At 46.7% G+C, this 20,500-nt stretch overlaps 1 protein-coding gene across 11 annotated transcripts in view; it reads right to left on the reverse strand.

The window, feature by feature from the left end:
• The window catches only part of MED12L (mediator complex subunit 12L), a 320,889-nt gene that overhangs the window by 283,454 nt on the left and 16,935 nt on the right, over positions 1-20,500 (reverse strand). For all 11 annotated transcript variants that reach the window (XM_087430389.1, XM_087430382.1, XM_087430388.1 and 8 more), the window contains exon 3: positions 3,841-3,945. In XM_087430389.1, coding sequence (XP_087286515.1) covers positions 3,841-3,945 — 105 coding nt within the window. The remainder of the gene's footprint in view (positions 1-3,840; positions 3,946-20,500) is intronic.

Here is a 20,500-nt window from a genome sequence, read left to right on the forward strand (position 1 = left end):
AGATCAAATTCCCCTCAGAAGGTTTGAATCCCTGAGTAAATCTCACAGGAAGGATGATAGCAGCAGAAGTTGTAATGGGTAGTATTTCCATTTATTCAGTTATTTAAATTGACATAAAACTTGATCCAACTGAGAACAATTTGGCAGTTCCTATCAAGAGACATAAAGACACACTGTCTGTTATGGACTGAACTGTGCATCCCCAAGTGCAGATGAAGCGCTGAGTGCCTATGGAGATAGGGCCTGTAAAGAGGTGATTAAGGTTAAATAAGATCGTGAGGGTGGGGCCCTACACCAATAGGACTGGTGTCACTATGAGAAGGAGAAACTCCACAGACATGTGCACACAGAGAAAAGACCAGACCATGTGAGGACACAGCGAGAGGGCGGCCACGTGCACCCCGAGGAGAGAGGCCCCCGGAGAAACCAGACCTGCTGACGCCTTGATCTTGGACTTCCAGCCTCCAGAACTGTGAGAAAATAAATTTTCTCAGAAAATCAAATTTCTGTTGGTTAAGCTACCCAGCCTGTGGTATTTTGTCATGGCAGCTCTAGCAGACTAATGCACCTACCTTCTAACCAAGTAATACGCTTCTGGGAATTTATCCTCAAGAACAAAAGCTATATGTTCAAATCTTACCACAACCTCTTTGTAAATAACCGTAGAGACTAGCAACTAGCTAATTACTATATACCAGCAGTTTCAGCCCTTTATAGCACATAAATGATGGACCGTTATCTATCCATCAATTATTATTAATATGAATACTTTAGCCTCAAGAAAAAGTACATACAAAAAAATGCTACGTTTTTTAAAGTACATAAGTTAAGGGAAACAAAAAGTTTTAGAGATGAATGGTTGTGATAGTTGTACAACGTTAATGTACTTAATGCCAAAGAACTGTACAGTAAAAAGTGTTAAAATGGTAAGTTTTACGTTATGTATATTTTTACCACAATAAAAAAAAAAGTAGAGGAGCCGGCCCGGTGGCACAAGCAGTTAAGTGCACGTGCTCCGCTGCAGCAGCCCGGGGTTCGCCGGTTCGGATCCCGGGCGCACACCGACACACCGCTTGGCAAGCCATGCTGTGGCAGCGTCCCATATAAAGTGGAGGAAGATGGGCACGGATGTTAGCCCAGGGCCAGTCTTCCTCAGCAAAAAGAGGAGGATTGGCAGATGTTAGCACAGGGCTGATCTTCCTCACCAAAAAAAAAAAAAAAAAGTAGAACACAAATCACAACATATTCATAATTGTGGTTGTAATGTTAAAAAGTACATCAAGATTGGAAAAAGACAAAACTAAAAACATTGTGTTTGGTTGATAGACCTATCTGTAGAAAATGCTTCTATGTCTTTCACATCATTTAATATGTCAGTTGACAGTTTAGCAAATTGTCAACTACATATGTGTTTGCATGAACATGTGCACACATAAAAAGAGATCTGGAATGATACACAAGCCTTTAACAGTGGTTATCTCTGGGGAAGAGGAAAGAAGTATAGAAATTCATCTGTATGTTTGATTTCTCTTTATTTATATGTCTGATGTTTTCAATTTAATAAAAGTATTTTAATATTCAAAAAATAGAAATAACTCAAAAATGATGAAAAATCAAACCTTAAAAGAATAAAAAAAGAAAGCAAATAATTCAATCTATATATCTAATCGTTAACATAAACACACAGAAAAAAGATTTAATTCAAGAAATTTTTTAATACAACATTCTGACTATATAACTTTTTTTTTTAAAGTCTCTCATTTTTTTTTTGTTTGTGAGGAAGATCAGCCCTGAGCTAACATCCACGCTAATGCTCCTCTTTTTGCTGAGGAAGACCAGCTCTGAGCTAACATCTATTGCCAATCTTCCTCCTTTTTTTTTCCCCCAAAGCCCCAGTAGATAGTTGTATGTCATAGTTGCACGTCCTTCTAGTTGCTGTATGTGGGACACGGCCTCAGCATGGCCGGAGAAGCGGTGCATTGGTGCGCGCCCAGGATCCGAACCCGGGCCACCAGCAGCGGAGCACGTGCACTTAACCACTAAGCCACGGGGCCGGCCCCTGACTATATAACTCTTAATGAAAGTTAGTCTAAGGACAAAAAGTATTGTAGAAAATTTGTAAATTGTACATGGTAACTTTGTTGTTGGAGTGACATTGGTATAGTTTGTTCTCAGAACTTTTTTTTTTTTTTTTGTGAGGAAGATCAGCCCTGAGCTAACATCTGTCATCAATCCTCCTCTTTTTACTGAGGAAGACTGGCTCTGGGCTAACATTTGTGCCCATCTTCCTCCACTTTATATGGAACGCCGCCACAGCAGGCTTGACAAGCGGTGTGTTGGTGCGCGCCCAGGATCCAAACCAGGGCCTCCGCAGCGGAGCACGAGCACTTAACCACTACGCCACCGGGCCCGCCCCTGTTCTGGAACTTTTCTATGTGTACTGTAATACCGAGTAAATGAGTGAACATGTTGCCATTGCTGGGATCCAGGGTTCTCACTTTGGGAGAAAGGTGATGCAAAGATAGAACAGAAAAAAGAAAGAAAAAACCCTGTTGTATTGAATTAGAGTTGGTGGATGGATGGATGGAAAGAAGGAAAAGAAAATTCTAAATAGGTTTTCCATCTCTGTCCCCTGACAGGGCCTAGAAGGCATGACATTCTAGTAGCCTAAGCATGCCAAGCATCCAGATCTGGCTGGGGCAGGGAACAAACAAGATGAAGCTGGGATACGTTCCTGTGTCAGGGTGAGGAAGCGCTCAAAGAGCAGTGGACGTGGCAAAAGGACCCGAGAGCCAGGTCCAAGGTGCCCCACTGGCCAAATGCAACACACGTGGAACAAGACGACGAAAAACGAAGACAACACATCAGATGGCAAGGAGTCCAGGAGTTCAAAGCAACAATGAAAAAATGGGGGGCCTTTACAAAAGAATGCCAACTAATAAATGTATGAGGAATAATAACTAGAAAACCAGCCTTTTGTAACCAGCAGCAAGAAAAATCATTCAGCAGGAATCATCCATTGATGCCAGAATCCTGAGACAAAATTTTACTGGAGAATAGGATATTCATATGGTCCCAAATGTCACCCTGTAGAGATTACCACGGGGAAAAGATCACCACTGTTACAACGTAAAGGGATGGCAGACACCACCTTATGTGATCAAACAGTTTAACCAATGACAGAGCAAACTGGCACTGCACATCTTCTAACAGGATGCAATGCAGCCTTCTTGCCAAAACATTTAACCTGAATGCTGTCATGAGAAAACAATCAGACAAATCTAGAACATAGGACTAGAATCTAAGACAAATAACTGGATTGGACCCTTCTAAAAATAGCAGTCCTGGGGGCCGGCCTGGTGACACAGTGGTTAAGTGCGTGAGCTCTGCTTTGGCAGCCCAGGGTTTGCAGGTTGGGATCCCGGGCGCGCACCGATGCACCGCTTGTCAAGCCATGCTGTGGTAGCGTCCCACGTAAAGTGGAGGAAGATGGGCACAGATGTTAGCCCAGGGCCAGTCTTGCTCAGCAAAAAGAGGAAGATTGGCAGATGTTAGCTCAGGGCTAGTCTTCCTTACAAAAAATAAAATAAAATAGCAGTCCTGAAAGCCCAAAAAACCTACAACAAAATGAGGGACAGTGGAGCAGGACTGTACTGGATTAAAACAGACCAACAGACATGGCATGATTGGATCCTGGGGCAGGACAGCATACAGGATATTTGGGGGAATTTTGAACAGGGACTGCAGTTTAAATAACACTAATTTGCCAACATTAACTATCAAGGGTGTGACATACACAAACTTGTTCAGAAGTTTTAGGAAACAGACAATTAGCATTACCTTTGATGGGTTAATTACAATATTTCTGGCTGAGCCGTGTTCATCTCCAGTAAAGGCTGGCTGATTGTTGAACCCTTGCTTTACATTCACAGCAGTAAGTTCATCCTGTTCAAGAAAAGTATTGATTAATCAGAAGGATGTAAAGGCCCCAACTTAACCCAGCATACCGCAGCCTGAGTAATGACTAACTTTGCTACACTCTGTAAAAGAGAACTGTTGAACACACACCAAAGAAAGCAGAGACTGGAGTTTAAAAAGCAATATATAGGGGCCAGCCCAATTGCACAGTGGTTAGGTTCATGTGCTCCGCTTCAGCAGCCCAGAGTTCGTGAGTTCAGATCCTGGGAGCAGACATACACACTGCTCATCAACCCATGCTGTGGCGGCATTCCACATACAAAATAGAAGAAGATGGGCACAGATGATAGCTCAGGGACAATCTTCCTCAAGCAAAAAAAAAAGGAAGATTGGCAACACATGTTATCTTAGGGCCAATCTTCCTCACCAAAAAAAAAAAAAAGCTACATTTAAATGTGTAGAAAAAGAGAAAGCAAATGTAGCAAGATGTTAACAACTGTTGCCTCTAGGTGTAGGGTATACGGCTGTTCATTATACTATTTTTTTAACTTTTCTGTAAGTCTGAAAATTGTTAACTAATAACTTGGGAAAAGAAAAAATGAGCAAAAGTTCCCCATCTTCCCCAGAAACATAAACTTACAGAATTTTTAAAGTAGAATTGTTTCTAGATGGCCCATAGTTGGACTCTCCCTTCTCCGCCAGACCCTGTGCGCATCCCTATTTTATGTTCAAGAAAACCAGGTCAGGGGCCAGCCCGGTGGCGCAGTGGTTAAGTGCGCGCACTCCACTTCAGCGGCCCGGGGTTCACATATTCGGATCCTGGGCGCACACCGATGCACCGCTTGTCAAGCCATGCTGTGGCAGAGTCCCATATAAAGTAGAGGAAGACTGGCATGGATGTTAGCCCAGGGCCAATCTTCCTCAGCAAAAATAGGAGGATTGGCATCGGATATTAGCTCAGGGCTGATCTTCCTCACCAAAAAAAAAGAAAACCAGCTCACTCACCTTACCCAAGACCCACAGCGAGTTAGACAGAATCAAGGCACAGATCCTAGGCACACACAGCACCATCACCTCAACCAGAGTCAAGTGTAGAGCTCACTTCACCTTTACCAGTTCTGAGGGAGACGGAGGCATGTATCTTCACGCCCATTTACAGATGGGAAGAGTGAGGCTCACTGAGCTAGTGCAGTAACTGGACAAAGCCAGCCCTGAAATACCGTCCTCTCAATCCTAGACTAGGAAGAGATATTTCCATGACACTGTGCCACCAAAGTACAAATGCCATATGAAAATGTCTAAAAATACAAAGCCACAACTCATCCTCTCTTTAAAAAGATCTCCTCCTGGAGAGATACAGGACAACTTTCTTACCAAGGTCACACCACATCAAAAATAGCCCAAGGCTTTAAAAAAAGGAAAAAAGATCATGCCCTGCCCAGATCATTGAGTTACAGAACTAAATTGGAGTTCCCAAAATACAGACTTGAGAATACAAGGGAAAGGTCTGAGTAAATAAAGCGACCTTCTGCTCCCCTCACTCCAAGCCAAGACATGGTCTTAGTGACACTGGCATAACGGGAGCCACAGCACAAGAACTGATCATACACTGATTCTTCGTAAGGAAGTGCTGCAAGAACAAAATGAAAAAAATCAACTGATCGGAATCACCGCTTTGATCAGGCAGGAAGCCTTAGGACAAAGTAGTTCATAACACAGGAGCACATGAAGGTCACCCCAGCTGAGGACCCAGGCTTTCTGGAGACGTGCCTGTAGCTTTACCTAATCAAGTGCGTTCCACCCAATACCTGGGTGAGCCACTGTCTTGGCGGGCTTTCAAAAGACCACGCTACAGGAACATGAGCTCTCTGGGAATCCAGTCCCCTCCAGGCACGGAAGGGCACTGGAAGGGCACTGAAGTCGTGACCTGCACAGACAAGGAGCTGCACACACACATCAGCAGACAGCTCAAGCTGCTCCCATATTTTCAAATTAATAATCTGAAAATCTAGGGCAAAACTACAGAATGCATGTTCACGTCAGAAAGGTGTCAGTCAACTCAAATAAAGCGAGCATGCGAACCGAATTTCCGTAGTTTCGGAGTCTAAGAGAGAAGGGGGACAAACAAGATCATGAGGAGAATGGGACGATAACTCTGAATTTTTATCTTTGATTCACCATCAGAGTATTACAAGAAGCATTAATTGGGTAACAGCATATGTTTTTACTAAAAATACCTTCTGGCTTAATCAAGAGGAAATGTGTGAGGCTATCAGCACCAGCCAGCTCCATTTAGCGCCGCTTCACTTTCTGTTCTAAACTAACCCCGGCTCCCCGAGCAGCTTGTTGTATCTGACTGCTAACCACTGGGCCAGACAGACATGCCACACACACACACACATTCTCTCTCTCTCTCTCTCTCTCTCCGCCCCCCTCTCTCTCTCACAATCCCCAGGAGGAAAAGAACACGGAACCATGGTTAAATGTCTGTCAACCACATCAGATTTTCCTCAAACTAGGATCCACACAGGTACCTTTGGAAGCCTTGAGTTCTGAGAACTTTTTAATCTTGTATTCTAAGTTGCAGGAACACACATCCAGAATCCGACCACTTCTCACACCACCAGCGCCCTCTCGGAGTCAGGACCACCATCATCTCATGCTTGGACACTGCAACGGCTCCTATCTGGCCTCCTCCTTGCTCCTACCCTTGCCCGCTGAAGGCCATTTTCAATACAGCAGCCAGCACAGCGAGCTTTCTAAAACTGAGATGAGATCATGTCACTCCTGCTCAAAACCAGCATTAACTCCCCAACTCAGAGTCTAAGCAAAGGCCCCAGGATGTCCTGCAGGTCCATATATATATAATGGAATACCACTCAGCCACAAAAAAAGATGAAATCTTGCCATTTGTGGCAACATGGATGGACCTTGAGGGTATTGTGATAAGGGAAATAAGTCAGACAGAGAAAGACAATTACTGTATGACTTCACTCATATATGGAAGATAAACAAACACACACATAGACAAGGGGAACAGATCGGTGGTTACCAGAGGGGAAGGGGGTGGGGGAAGGCGGAAGGGGTGAAGGGGCACACGTGTACCATGATGGATGGAAACCAGACTTTTGGTGGTGAACATGACGCAGTCTATGTAAAAATCGAAATATAAGGATGTACATCTGACATGTGTATAATGTTATAAGCCAAAGTAACATCAACAAAACAAAAAAAAAGCGACATAGCCCCTCCCCCAATCATGAGCTGTATCTTCAATTCCCAGGTGACGTGTGGGCTCCATGAACTTGGAGCAGCGCCCCCAGGAGTAACGGCCGTGTTGGTTCCTATACCCAGAATCACCACAACACAGTAACTACGAGACGCAGACATCAGGTGTGCTATGTTGCTGTATCAAATTATCAGAACAGCAGGACATCAATTTTCTGAAATTCATGAAAACTCTTGGTAAAGTTTCAAACTAATAAAATAAAATCTTCTCCAAATGTTAAAATGCAATGGTTATATTCCTCAGACACTCAGTGTATATTAAACATATATTAAGATCATGCAAAAAAAAATATTTTGAGATCATATGTAAACAGATTCCCACCTGAAACAAGAGAGGAAAAAACAGATTTTGAAGGTCCAGTGGCACATGGGACAGGCCAGTGGGATGCAGGACAATTCTTCATTGAGCCCAACTGCCCACACTGAGGACATCTAGCACCCCTAGCCTGGTCCACTACACCACAGTAGCACCCCAGTCATCACAACAACCAACGCCTGCCCCCCAGATTTCCACATCACCCCCACGGAGAGGGGCTGCTTCCACCTGATAGAGCCTGAATTGGAGGCTCCAGTTCAAGAAACGCTGGGCTTCACACCACGACGCGACAGTCAGAGCCTGCTCCTGCTGCACACCATGACAACGGGCTGCCCACCGCCAGCTCACTACAGGCCGTGCTACAGCTCCCAGCTCTGGCTACAGGCGGAGGCAACACGGACACCAGTGTAAGGAAGGGCCCCGGAAATGCGCACAAGAGGGGTGAAAGCCCGGGTAAGAGCCCGGGGCCTGCAATCAGACTGTCTGAGTGGGACTCTCCAGCTCCATTTCAGAGTGACTCTAAGCAAGCTCTGGAACTGTTCCTGTGCCTCAGTTTCCTCAAACGTAACACAGGGATAGTAATAGTTTCTACTACTTCTATCTCCATATCCCACTTGAGGAAATAAAGCCGAGAGGTTAATGAGCTTGCCCAAGGTCACAGAGTGGTAAAGCACTCCCAAGAATCCATGATCCTAACCATCACACTGTAGGAAAATGGCCAGCAATTAGCACTACTGCTGTTGTTTGTGTCACATTTCTGGTTTAGGAAAGTGATAACCTGAAGCTCCAGTGAGCACTCAAAACACAGAAAGTCCACTTCAGAGATTAAAAAGACCCTGGCCTGAAGCAGTGGTCCTTCAACTTTTGCACACGTCAGCATCCTCCCGCAGGGTCTGTTAAAGCACAGCTTTCTGGGCCCCACCCCCAGAGTCTCCAATCTGGCAGGTCTAGGGGGGTGGCTGAGAATCTGAACGTCCAACAACTTCCCTGATGCTGACCTAGGGACCACACTTGGAGAACCACTGACAGAAGATTTGGAGCTTGTGGCTTTCTAGGAAAACAAGGGCTTCCACACCCAGCATCAGTCCTGCACTCAGCACCTGGAGGAACGGGATGTCCCATCTCAGCTCAGCAGGAGGAGATCCCGAAAAGAAGTCTGGTCAGAGTTCTCCGCCACATCCCCTCCCCCACCACAAAGGCACACATACAGACAGACAGACAGACACGCACAGAGATCCAGGAAGGAAACAACTGCATCAAGCTTTCTCTCTCCCGTCTTTAACTCCTCACAGACCCGCAATGAATAAAACACCGGGGCCACGAGCGCTCCATCACATCCGGAAGCAACAGAGCCCAACAGAAGCTTGGAGGTCCCTTCTGTTTGAAGTTTACTGATACTAAACTTCAGGTCAGCTTCCTAGAGAAACTACAAGAGAGCGTCACAACCAAACACGCGCCCTGAGGGTCTGCTCCCTCAACTCTCTGAAAAGGGTCAAAGTCAACGCCAAGAATCCAACAAGGAGTTACGAGTGCGAGTCACACTCCAGAGTGTTCGCTATCGCAGCTTGGACGTGTTTCTCAAACTCCAGTCCCTCGCCAGCAGACCCCTTGTAAAGGAAAAGCATTCTCTCTGACTGGAGGACATGTTTAGACCCCAATTTGGGAAAATGGACTGGACGTGGAGATTAACGGCTTTAGGCAGACCAAGAGACTCAGAACGAGAAGCAACGTGTGTTACATGGACTCAAAGAGCAAACTTTGAGGACACCGCTCTGAAAGCCTTTGCCAAATCTAATCAGGCAAAAATAGAAGGGAGACAGCCCAGACTTTGGAACAGCAGGCCTCTGAAATCCCGAAGCCAGAATCCGTACAGGACATGAACAGCTTCCTCTTGCACCAGCCTTGAACCTCTTCAAAGACTTTTCTCAATAAAGGAGGATAATCATCGAAATTCCTACAATGGTCCTTACAGAGATTTAAAGTCCCTCCGCCACACCCAGTCAAGGATTCTCATAATAAACAGAACCATCAGCTGCGACTCTGCCTATCTGCAAAGGTGAGACAACTAAACCCCAAAGACTTGGGCTAACCCAACCATTTATCAGTCTTATTAACAGGCCTGTGCTCTGGGCACTAGGTCAGCAATGCCAAACATTTTCCAATAAAAGGACTCCTTATTAAAGGTTGAAAATTTTCTCATTGTGCAAGGTGGGAATAAAATTAATAACTGTGGGGAGGCAACCACGAATTCAGAGAGTTTAAATGGATTTGTTTATCATTAACATCATGGAAGGCAATACATGACACAACACGTGCCTGAGACCCAACATTTCCTGAGCCACAAGGCGACGCTGGCTGAGAACGTGAATTCACAGCTCTCCCCAGCGGCCCAGGCAGCACCCCAGAGCAGGCTGCGCGTGGACTTCAACAGGTTTAAAACAGAATTGGTCCCAAAGGAACCTCAACATGGAGAAAGGAGGACTCACAGCCCTTGTCCCTGGTGTTCACTAAAATAACAAGCCTCAAAGCAATTTTAGGGAGACAGGTACCCAGAGACAAACTGAAACAAAAGCCTAGAAACTGGCCCATGTTCACTTGCAAAGCCAGTGTTCTCTCTGCACTTTCCTACTCTACACGGGTACAAACATCAGACCTTCCAAACTTTGGGTGAACTCCAAATGCATCCATAAATCTCACGCATGTACTGTGAACTTCAGAGAATGATCTTATTTTTTGGATCACTTTCACAGCAATCTTTTAATTTCAATAAAACGTTTCATCGGGAAAGGGAAAACACTTTGAAGTTAGTTTGAAAATTGGTTAAGCTTGAATAAAAATTGTGCTAAACTGACATTTTTTTATGACCATCTCAAAAGCAGGTAACAAATACACACAAACACATACACAGGTGCACGCACACACGCGCGCACACCCACTCTTAACGCCCTCCAGACTCAGCGAATGCACAGAACACGCACGGAGACGCCTGACTTCCTCCATCAGTCACCTACTTGCGCCTAAGAAACTAACTCAGTGTTGATCAATGCACTGGAGAGAAATGTCCACCAGGGATGATAATGCCACAGAGGTAGAAAGAGGTCCCTCTATGCAATCGTCAGACAGGCTGTGTCAGCTAGGGTCTTATCCAAAACAAAAAGAATTTTTAAAAACAGCTTTGTAACTATTTTTCCTAGCCTTGTCCAGCATCTAGCACAACACTCTACAGACCCTCAATAACATCTGTGGCCATCTCTCCCCCTAACTCTGGCCCCCAGAATCAAAACACCACCCCCTAGGACGAGACTCCATGCCTTGAACACTCAAGCCTTGCTTCCATTCTAAGCATTAGAATCACATGGATCTGAGCATGACGCAGGGCCCTTCCTGTGATGTGGACAAGGGAACCGACTCTCTGGACCTCACTGCTTCGTTCTGAGGAGAAATAAGATAAAACGCACAAAGAGTTTGGCACACTGCCTGCCCATGTTAAGGGCTCTATAAATGGTGGCTACTGCTATAAAAAATTAGAGCTATTTTTTATTTTTATATTTAACTCTCATTTAATCTACTTGACTATTATTTCCCTCCCACATACACTGTCTTCTCAGCCTCCAAGCCTGGAGTAATGCCATTCCCATCCCCTGGAGTACATTATCGTGAAATCTTTTGCCTTCCTCAAACCACAACTCAGGGCTCCCCTTCAGTCAGTCAGCAAATAACTAAGTATACAGCACCATGCTAAGTACTGAGGATTCCATAGTGAGCAAATTGCAAGTGTGGTCAATGTCCCAGAGAAGCCCCACCTGCTCAGAGCGCACATAATGGGGCCACATCCTAGTTGGAGAAGTCAGACAATTCCCTGGAGAAGTGGCCTCTGAGCTGAGCCCTGACTCACAAGCAGGAGTTAACTAAGAGGAGGACCCCTACAATGGCCAGGTGGACACTCCGTATGAAGTGATACAATATTAACCCCTAGAAGACTGAGACAAGTTAGGGATGTATATGGTAACTCCTAGAGCAATCACTGAAAAAAAAACCCAATGTGAAGAGGTAGAACTAAACTATCAACAGGGAAATTAAAATTACGACAGAAGTCTAATAATCCAAAGAAAGCAGGAAAGGACACAGTCAAAACAAATAGGAAAATGGCATACCTAAATCCAACCATATCAATAATCACGTTAAATGCTAATGAAATGTAATGGACTAAGATTTCAGTTAAAAGACAGGGACTGTCAGAATGGATAAAAAAGCAAAACCCAACTACATGCTGTACTTTAAGTATAAAGACAGGTAAGCTGACAGCAAACGGAGGGAAAAAGATATACACAATCACGGGTCGCTTAACGATGGGGATACATTCTGAAAAATGTGTCAGTAGGAGATTTCTTCATTGTGCAAACATGATAGAGTGTACTTACACAAATCTAGACAGTACAGCCTACTACACACCTAGGCTATATGGTACCAATCTTATGGGACCACCATCGTATATGTGGTCAGTCACTGACCGAAACATGGTTATGAGGCACATGACTGTACCATGCAAACAATGAATGTAAGAGAGCTGGAGTGGCTATACTAACACTCGATAAAGTAGACTTCAAGATAAACAGCATTATCAGAGATAAAGAGGGGCACATCATAATGATAAAAGGGTCAATTCATCAGGAAAGCATAACAGTCACGGGCACAAGTGTGCCTAACAAGTTAAGAGGAGAGACAGGAAAAGTATATATATAAAGGCTGTAGCATTGGGAAAATGAAAGAATGCTGTCATAGCAGGAACAGAAGGGACACAGGTGTGAGACAAGACTGAGCTGCGAGTGGGGACAGACTACACTGGGAATGTGGACCAAATGAAGAATTTCTGTCTTTATGTAAGAACAGTAAATGGTTTTATGCAAAGGAGTGGCATCATCCAACTTGAATAGGTCTGTAGTGTGGACAACTGACTGGAGTAGGGCCAGACTAAATGGGAGGCTGGGGCAAGGGGACTGGGACCAGTTAGCATGCTCTCCTAAGAGTCGGAACATCAGATGATGGTAGCGAGGACCTAGATGGTGGTGACAAAGGTAGAGAGAAGGGGAAATATGGAGGGATACTTAGGAAAGCTACACAACATGGCTTTTGTTGACATGTTGGATGGAATGATAAAGAGTGAGGTTGTCAAGGATGTCTCCCAGATTTCTGGGATGGTAATATCTCTTAGGGTACAGCAGTGTTGGGGGTTTTCTGGAGGGAAGAAGAGCAGACCACAAGTTCAGTTTTAAAAGTAAGTCTGAAGTAGCCCATAAATAAGACAAAATGTTTCTGACGGGCACTTAGAGAAGTCCAGAGTGCAGAGAAGTCTAGGCCAGAGTGGTCAAGTGGGGGGCCGTCTGCAGGTAGGTAGTTACTGAAGCTGGGGTGGCTGAGATCACCTAGGGAGAGGACAGAGAGAGAAGAGACAGGGCCTAGGGCAGACCCAGAGGAACATCCTATCTGACTGAACGCCAGGTAGAGGAGGAAAATCCTTCAGAGGAGACAGACGGCATGGCTGGAGAGGAGAGAAGGAAACCAGGAGTGCTCTACTCAGAAGCCCAGGGAAGACACTGCTCACCAAGGGAGCAACCGACAGGAGCAAGTGCTGCTGGGAATGTGGCTGTCACTTGCGACCCGAGGGAGAGGTGTCTCAATGGAGTGACGAGGGCAGAAGCCAGACGGGAAGGAGCAGAGGAAGTGGTGGGAGGCGAAGGAGACAGCGAGCACACAGGATGCTTTTTAGGAAAGTTTGGAGGAGGAGGAGAGAAGTGGGAAAACTGGTCACGGAGTAGAGGGAGATCTAAGATGTGAGAGCCTGGGGCATGTTTTAGTGGAACCAGAAAGAATCCAGCGAAGGCAGCAGTTGAAGATAACAGGAGAAAAGGGAGATGGTTGATAGCCTCAAGTTCCTGAGAAAACAGGAGGGGACCCAGGACTCAGAAGGCCAGGTCCAGTACCAGACCAACCCAGGACATGGAGGAGTCTACATATGGGCCCTGTAGGCACACTGCTACAGGCTGAATTGTGTGCCCCCAAAAAGGTATGTCCAAGTCCTAACCCCTGCACCTGCGCGTGTGACATTATTAGGAAACGGGGTCTCTACGGATATAACCAAGTTAAGATGAGGTCCTACCGAATCAGGGTGGGTCCTAATCCAATATGGCTGGTGGCCTTGTAAAAGACAAGACTGGGAAGACAGAGCCAGTGGTTGGAGTTATGCTGCCAAAGGCTAACGAACACCTGGGGCTACCAGAAGGCGGAGGAGGTGAGGAAGGATCCTCTCCTAGAGGCTTCCAGGTCTGGCCCCACCTTGAGGTCAGACTTTTAGCCTCCAGAACTGTGAGAGAATAAATTCCCATTGTTTTAAGCCATCCAGTTTGTGATATTTTGTTTCAAAAGCCCCAGGAAACTAAAGTATACACATTGGGAGGGGAGCTCTGCTCTATCCCTCACAGCAAGACCACCCTCTAAAATCAAGACACAGGCCATGTGGCAGCAGCAAGAGGACCAGCAGCTGCAGAGTCTACACAGGCTGAGGGCTCTGTGTAAGCGGACACCCGGGCCCCTGCACCCCAGCAATGAGGTGATTTCTGTTGGGATCTTTTCTAATTGACATGTCACTTAATGGCTGTTTGAGAAGTTTAAAAGAAGGGGAGGGTTCCCCGTTGCAGGCAAAATACTTATAAGAGAAGGCACTGCCACCAAGCTGCCAAGGAAAGGGGCCAGACTGACTTGGGGTGGGGGGCAACACTCACCTAAAAGGCAACCTAGCACTTCCCCCTCTCCCACCAACATCTCTACCACCAGGGCCACATTTGCATCAAAGCCACATCTGAAACTCAGCTCTTTACATCCACCCTCATCCACGCTGCTATTAATATTCACCCCCATCCAAACCACACCTGCAGGCCATCAATCATTACCGGTAGGGACCCAGACGAAACCAAAAGGATGTGAGCTCAACACAAAACAGCAAGTCCCACCTTCACACCTGTCCCGGGGAGCAGGCCAAAAGAGGAGAGGAAAATTGTGGTAATACACCAACACTCGCCGACCAGCTGTGAAGCAGCGCGCTCACACCTATCCTCCTAGGAGCCAGGTGGCCGAGGCAGGATGGGTCCCCATTTACAGGGTAAGAAAATGAGGCTGAGAGATGGGCAGACATGCAATGGGTAAGTAGCCACATGAGAATTAGGCCCCCAGTAGGTCCAATTTCATCTCCAAGATAACTACCGTAAAGAATAAGTGAAAATCCTGAGTGAGGCACTCAGCACGGGAACTGGCACACACTAAGGACTTTACAAATGGAATCCTCATTGCCACTGTAATTATGATCCTCCGTATGGCCAGCACACAGGCCCAAATCATGCACCTGACCAGGCACTCAGTAACCCTGCAGTGAACTGGATGGAATGTCCACACTGGAGTCTGTGTTGAACACAAGCGGCTCTCAGAGGTGCCGATTCCCCAGAGGCTCCCTCGTCCTACCCAGGGTGACCTACGGAGACAGGCAGTCCCTCCGGCCCATTTTAAAGTGGGAGTGCCTTCGATTCAAATTATAGCTAAACATACTTGGCATTTATTCCACTATTATCTAAATAATTGTACCCCATTAATTCATATTCAAATCACATTCAAATGTACATCACCCTCCCTCCCATATCAAACACCTGGATGTGGCTCTCAGGAAAACTGCTGGAGATTTGCATAATGACAGAGCAGGAAAGTCTACCCCGCCCAGAATTGGATTCCAGGCAGCCCAACGCTCAGGTAAGCTGCAGTCCCGTGCAATTCCGGCCCTGCGACCACAGCTCCTGTAAACTCTTCCCGTAAGTCACACTTTCCCGGAGTCAGTACTGAATCTGCCCACCCTGTGCTCGGTGACCCGAGGGCAGAGACAACCAACCCAAGTCATGGCTTCTCTCCTCCGAAATTAACTGTCCAGGGAGCTGACTCACTTACCTGTCTTCTGTGTACCCTTCTGCCGGCCACGCCTGGTCAAGTCCCTGACACCGTGCCTGCCACACATCTGTCATGTAATTCCCACCAGATGAATTGCAAATTTGTAAAAAAGCAAAACTTGCTGGGTGACAGGGATAAAATGGGTGCAGGAAGAAACAAGTGAAAATGCAGAACACCGTTCTTCCTGCCCAGGAGAAAGGGAACAGAGACTGGGAATTTCTTCACATTGTCGGTGGTGATTTTGTTCGTTTGTTTTAGGTCAATTGCTGGGAAACAAAGAGGCAAAACCCACAATTTTGAGCCAAGAAAGAGTCTACCTCCAAAAACGTCGCCTGAAAGTGAACCTCTGTTAACACCTCTCAGCCTCCACTCCTGATTTTCCAGAGGCTTGTTCATTCCCACCTCTTCCACGGAGCCTGGCCAACCTTCCCAGCAATGCTGGCGATTAACCACCACAAACCCGCCCACAGGGGGTGAGTAACAGGCATGCGGGCAAGATTTAAAGGGCAGGACCAGTGTAGAAACCACAGCTGGAGGGCCCTTTCAGTCAGGAGACGTCAAGTGAACCAGCGGAAGCCAGTGAGAAGTCAGGAGGAGGGGAGGGGGTCCGAATATTCATTTCACCTCAGCAATGGAGTAATTCTCGGTACCTGTCCTACACTAAAGACCGAGCACAAAAATGTGTCACCCTGAGGTCCTCAAACAGCAGGACCTACCACCTTAGCTGAGCGGCATCCGAGAAAGCTGAGCATTCTCCACACTGCTCTCTCCATCTCCTTGGACCAATTTGTCACAGCCGCCAATTCCTCTTCTCCAGATCTGTTTAAAGCCCTGATCAGCCAGGCTCTTTCTACTTCATGCTTTGGTTACTCCAGCCGCCTCCCTCACAGCCTCCCTGACTCCACTCTCCCCCGCTGGACTGAGGGGCGTGAGCTAGTGAGATATATCTGACAGCAGGACCACTTGAGCTCACTGCCACCGCCACCGCCACCCCCACCCCCCACCACCACCCCCACCCCCCCCCACCCTGCCGGACTCCGAGCCTGATCTGCGGGCACCGCCCTCTCCCCGCCGCGCCTCGCTCATCCTACCTCCAGCTTTTGCTTATGAAAAGGGTGCAGCCTGCCTCTCACACCTATGTCCTCCAGGGAAACCTCCAAGGATTCCAACCCTCTCTTGTCCAAACTCAGGCAGCATTTTCAGCCTCACTATATAGAGAGCAGAATGGCTACAGCACGGGTTCAGAAGTCCAGCGCCACATCTATCCTTATGCAGCTAAATGACCTTGGGCAAGCTAAGTAACCCCCTCCCCCGCGCCTCACTTTCTTCACCTGCAAAAAGGAGACAGTAGCACCCACCTCAGAGGTGTTTGTGAGGCTGGCATAAAACCAAACAGTACAGCACTCAGAATAACCGACACAAGCACCACTGGTTATCATGATGTAATGTGGCACCTCATACACTGTACTGAATGTATACATTGTTCCTCAATTTTAAAATAAACAAATGGAAAGAATACATTAGTCATTTCATTCATGGTGTTATGTGTCTGTGAACCAGATGTGACTCTAGCCAGAGGGGGGTCCTCAACAGAGAATGTGTGGAAACTGAGAGCGAGTGCTGGGCGCCTGGTACACCTGGACTCAGCCACTGCATTCAGGCAGCAGCTCATTCTCTAGCAATTCATGTTATCATTATTTATATCAGTCTGCAACAGATTGAAAATTAATTTAAAAAAAAACTGGTCCTTCAGCACGGATATTTTGAGAAGCTCTGTTCTGGGGGGAAAAAGCAGGCTTCTATTTCTCTCCACACCCCACATCCCTGAGCACAGTGGGAGGCATACGTCAAGTACCCACTAAATAAAATATAACTTCAGAAACACTTTGATTATTTAACGATGACTTAAAAGCAGATCTCATGTGAGTAGTCAAAATGGAAATAGTCTCCAATTCATGAAGAATCATTTTTTTTTCATGAAGGAGCTGACATTTAGTCCAAAATTGACCAAAGAGTAAAAACAGCTGTAACCCCAAAAATATTTTCCATACTGTCTGCTAACATAGCACTGTGTAGAGCTTTAAGAAAAAAAACGAAGCTACGTCACTATTCACCTTCCTCATAGAGCTCAGGAGGAAGGTAAATTAGTGAGTGCTGCCTTGGACATAGTTTTGATAGAGCCTCCTCCATACCTTTATGTAACCAGCATCTTAGCAAAAATTCCAATGACACTTCAGATAAAATACATTTTTATTAGTTCTTCACTGCTGCCAATGCCTTAAATGGTCCTAATCTCAACAACCTTATTAGATTAATCCGTGAATGAAATGGCTGGAAAAGGACAGCGGCAAATTCTACCAAATTTTAATTTACAACAAGGCGGCACGTGCACAGCTGAGCCGTGGCACACTCGGTGTGGGCTGAAGGCTGAATTTATTCTTGCTGGGAAAAATCTCTGTGCATGCAAACTGGCTCTGGAAATGCCTGCAGCAAATTCAAGGTAAACAGGCCCCCCAAAAATTCTGCCTCCCCTCCGTTCTCAGAGGTGGCGACCCTAACACACAGCACATAAGGCACCCCTCCCCTCTGCCCTCCATCGCCTGGCCCCAGGACTGAGTCAGCCTTGCTCCCGCACACAGCAGACGCCCCTTCTCTCGCCAGCGGCTTTCACCTCCTCCTCTCTCTCTGCTGTCCCCCAAATCTGCAGACACGTTCAAGTTACAGATTCAATGTACTCTTGCTTTACTGAACTACCTGCGATTCCTCCCAAGATCCTGTGCATCTCCCACCTCTGCACCCTTGTTCATACCCTCTGCCCAGAAGGCCTTGTCCCTGGAAAACACCCACCTTCCTGAAGACCCTTCTAATCCCTGCAGAGAACTGGCCCACCCTCATTTGTTCCCACCATCCCACTGAGCCTTTTAATGACTCTGGCACTCTGCCCATGGGACTGTCATCCCTCCACTCAAAGCTCCTCAAGGGTAGGAACCGTGTCCCATACCTCCTGGCACCCTGTGCCCTGCACAGGGCTTCTAAACACCGTTGGCTAGTAATGACTGCCCGGTTACCAGATCCAGTAAAGAAACATTTATTTAATTCCGACCATATGCCAGACCCTCTCCTTGCCTCTGGGTATCAGTGGGGCATAAAAGGGACATGGTCCCTGCGTCCGGGAACTTACATTGCTTGGGGGATGGAGACGATAATAAAGAAATTAAGCACAAACTGTGTGGAGTGCTGAAGAGCCAACACCCAGTTTGTGGTGATGAAGACAGGAAGGCAACCAGGCAGCAGGCAGCACGTGCAAAGGCCCCGCAGAGAGGAACCGCCAGCCTGAGAGGAGCCAACGGACATGGAGCCTCACCCCATGTCAGCTCTCCCTCTGGGCCACTCATCGCCCCACATCCATCTCCCTAACTACTGCCCTCTTCAGAGGTCCTGCTGGCAGGGCCCAGGAAGTCCAGCCCTGGAAAGTTCCATCCTCAGAGTCCACCAGCTCCTCCACCTCTTCACACACACTCAACAGGTAATCACAGCCGCGACTTCAGTGACCAGTGAACACATCACACACGTCTAGATTTCTACCACTACTCTATATTTCAACCCAGATTCCCCAGAAACGTCTAGAACTGAAAACACTCAGAAATCAACTCAATCTCTCCACCCCCCCACCTTCCCCACCCCTGGAAAACAATTAAACAAGTTCTTTGCTCCCCGTTGCATGTAGTTTTGGGGCCACTGCCAATGTAGCTACCCAGCTGTGTAAGTCAGCGGCTCTCCACGTCCAAGAGCTCCATGGTTCCCAAGAACTTTCCAACTATGCATCTGTGTGAGGCCATATTTTCTTCACATCCTTCAACCAAAACACCCTACTGTAACAGACTGAATGTATTACCAGACATCAGAATCCAGACAGTAAAGGGATTTGCGAAAATGTACAATGCCACTCTTTTCACTCATTTTTTTGTTTGTTTGGAAAGTTATTGTTCTTAAAAAATATTTTTAACATGAAACTGGTTTATTATTTTTAAACTAATTAATATATATTTCTAAAATCTCTCAGTTTTGATTTCTAATACAGTAAATATTGATATAACCTACATAAACAAAAGCTCTATGGCATCCTCAATAATGTTTAAGATTGTAAAGAGGTCCTAAGATCAGAAAGTTCAGGAACCACTGGCCTAAGCTAAAAACGTTGGTATATTCCTGTACTTGTCCCTCTTACCTCATACATCCACTTTGTCAATTCTGCCATCCAAACAACCCTCTCCCTCTCTTTCTTCCCAAGCCCCATAGGCCAATAAACGGACCCCAGAAAGATATCCACACCAAATCCTGGAACCAGTGAATGTTACCTTTTTTGGAAAAAGAGTTCTTGCAGATGTAATCAAGCTAAAGATCTTGAGAGGAGACCATCCTGAATTATCCAGGTGGGCCCGAAATCCAGTAACAAGAGTCCTTATCAGGCACTCCCAGAGAAGAACTGACACACAGAGGCCATGTGAAGATGGGGGCAGAAATGAGACTGATGTGGCCACAAAGAAGCCAAGGAACACCTGGAGCCACCAGAGGCTGGAAGAGGAAGGAAGGCTCCTCCCCTGAGCCTCCAGAGGGGGTGCGAGCCTCCCGGCACCCCCTCAGACCTCTGCCTTCAGAGCTGTGAGAGAATCAAGTCTGCAGCGGGTTTGCGGTCCCTTGTTATGGCAGCCATAGGAAACTAACACGCCCGGGCCTGGGCCTGGAATGTCAGTGACCACCTAGCTGTCTAGCTTTTTGCCTCAGCGTGACCCTCAGGGCCACTGTTCCCTCGAACTGCAAACCTTAGTTGTTTGAAATCTCATTCCCGTAACACCCTGGAGTGGCACCTCACCACCTCCACGGCAGTATCTATGGCCTCCACACAGCTTACAAAGGCCCCCACAGCCTGATCCCACTCCCACACCCCTCCTTCCTTCTGGCCTATGACCCTCCACACACGCTGCTCCTTTC

The sequence above is a fragment of the Ceratotherium simum genome, chromosome 5 (assembly GCF_057802395.1).
Source record: "Ceratotherium simum simum isolate JZ-2026a chromosome 5, ASM5780239v1, whole genome shotgun sequence".
NCBI classification, from domain to species: domain Eukaryota; kingdom Metazoa; phylum Chordata; class Mammalia; order Perissodactyla; family Rhinocerotidae; genus Ceratotherium; species Ceratotherium simum.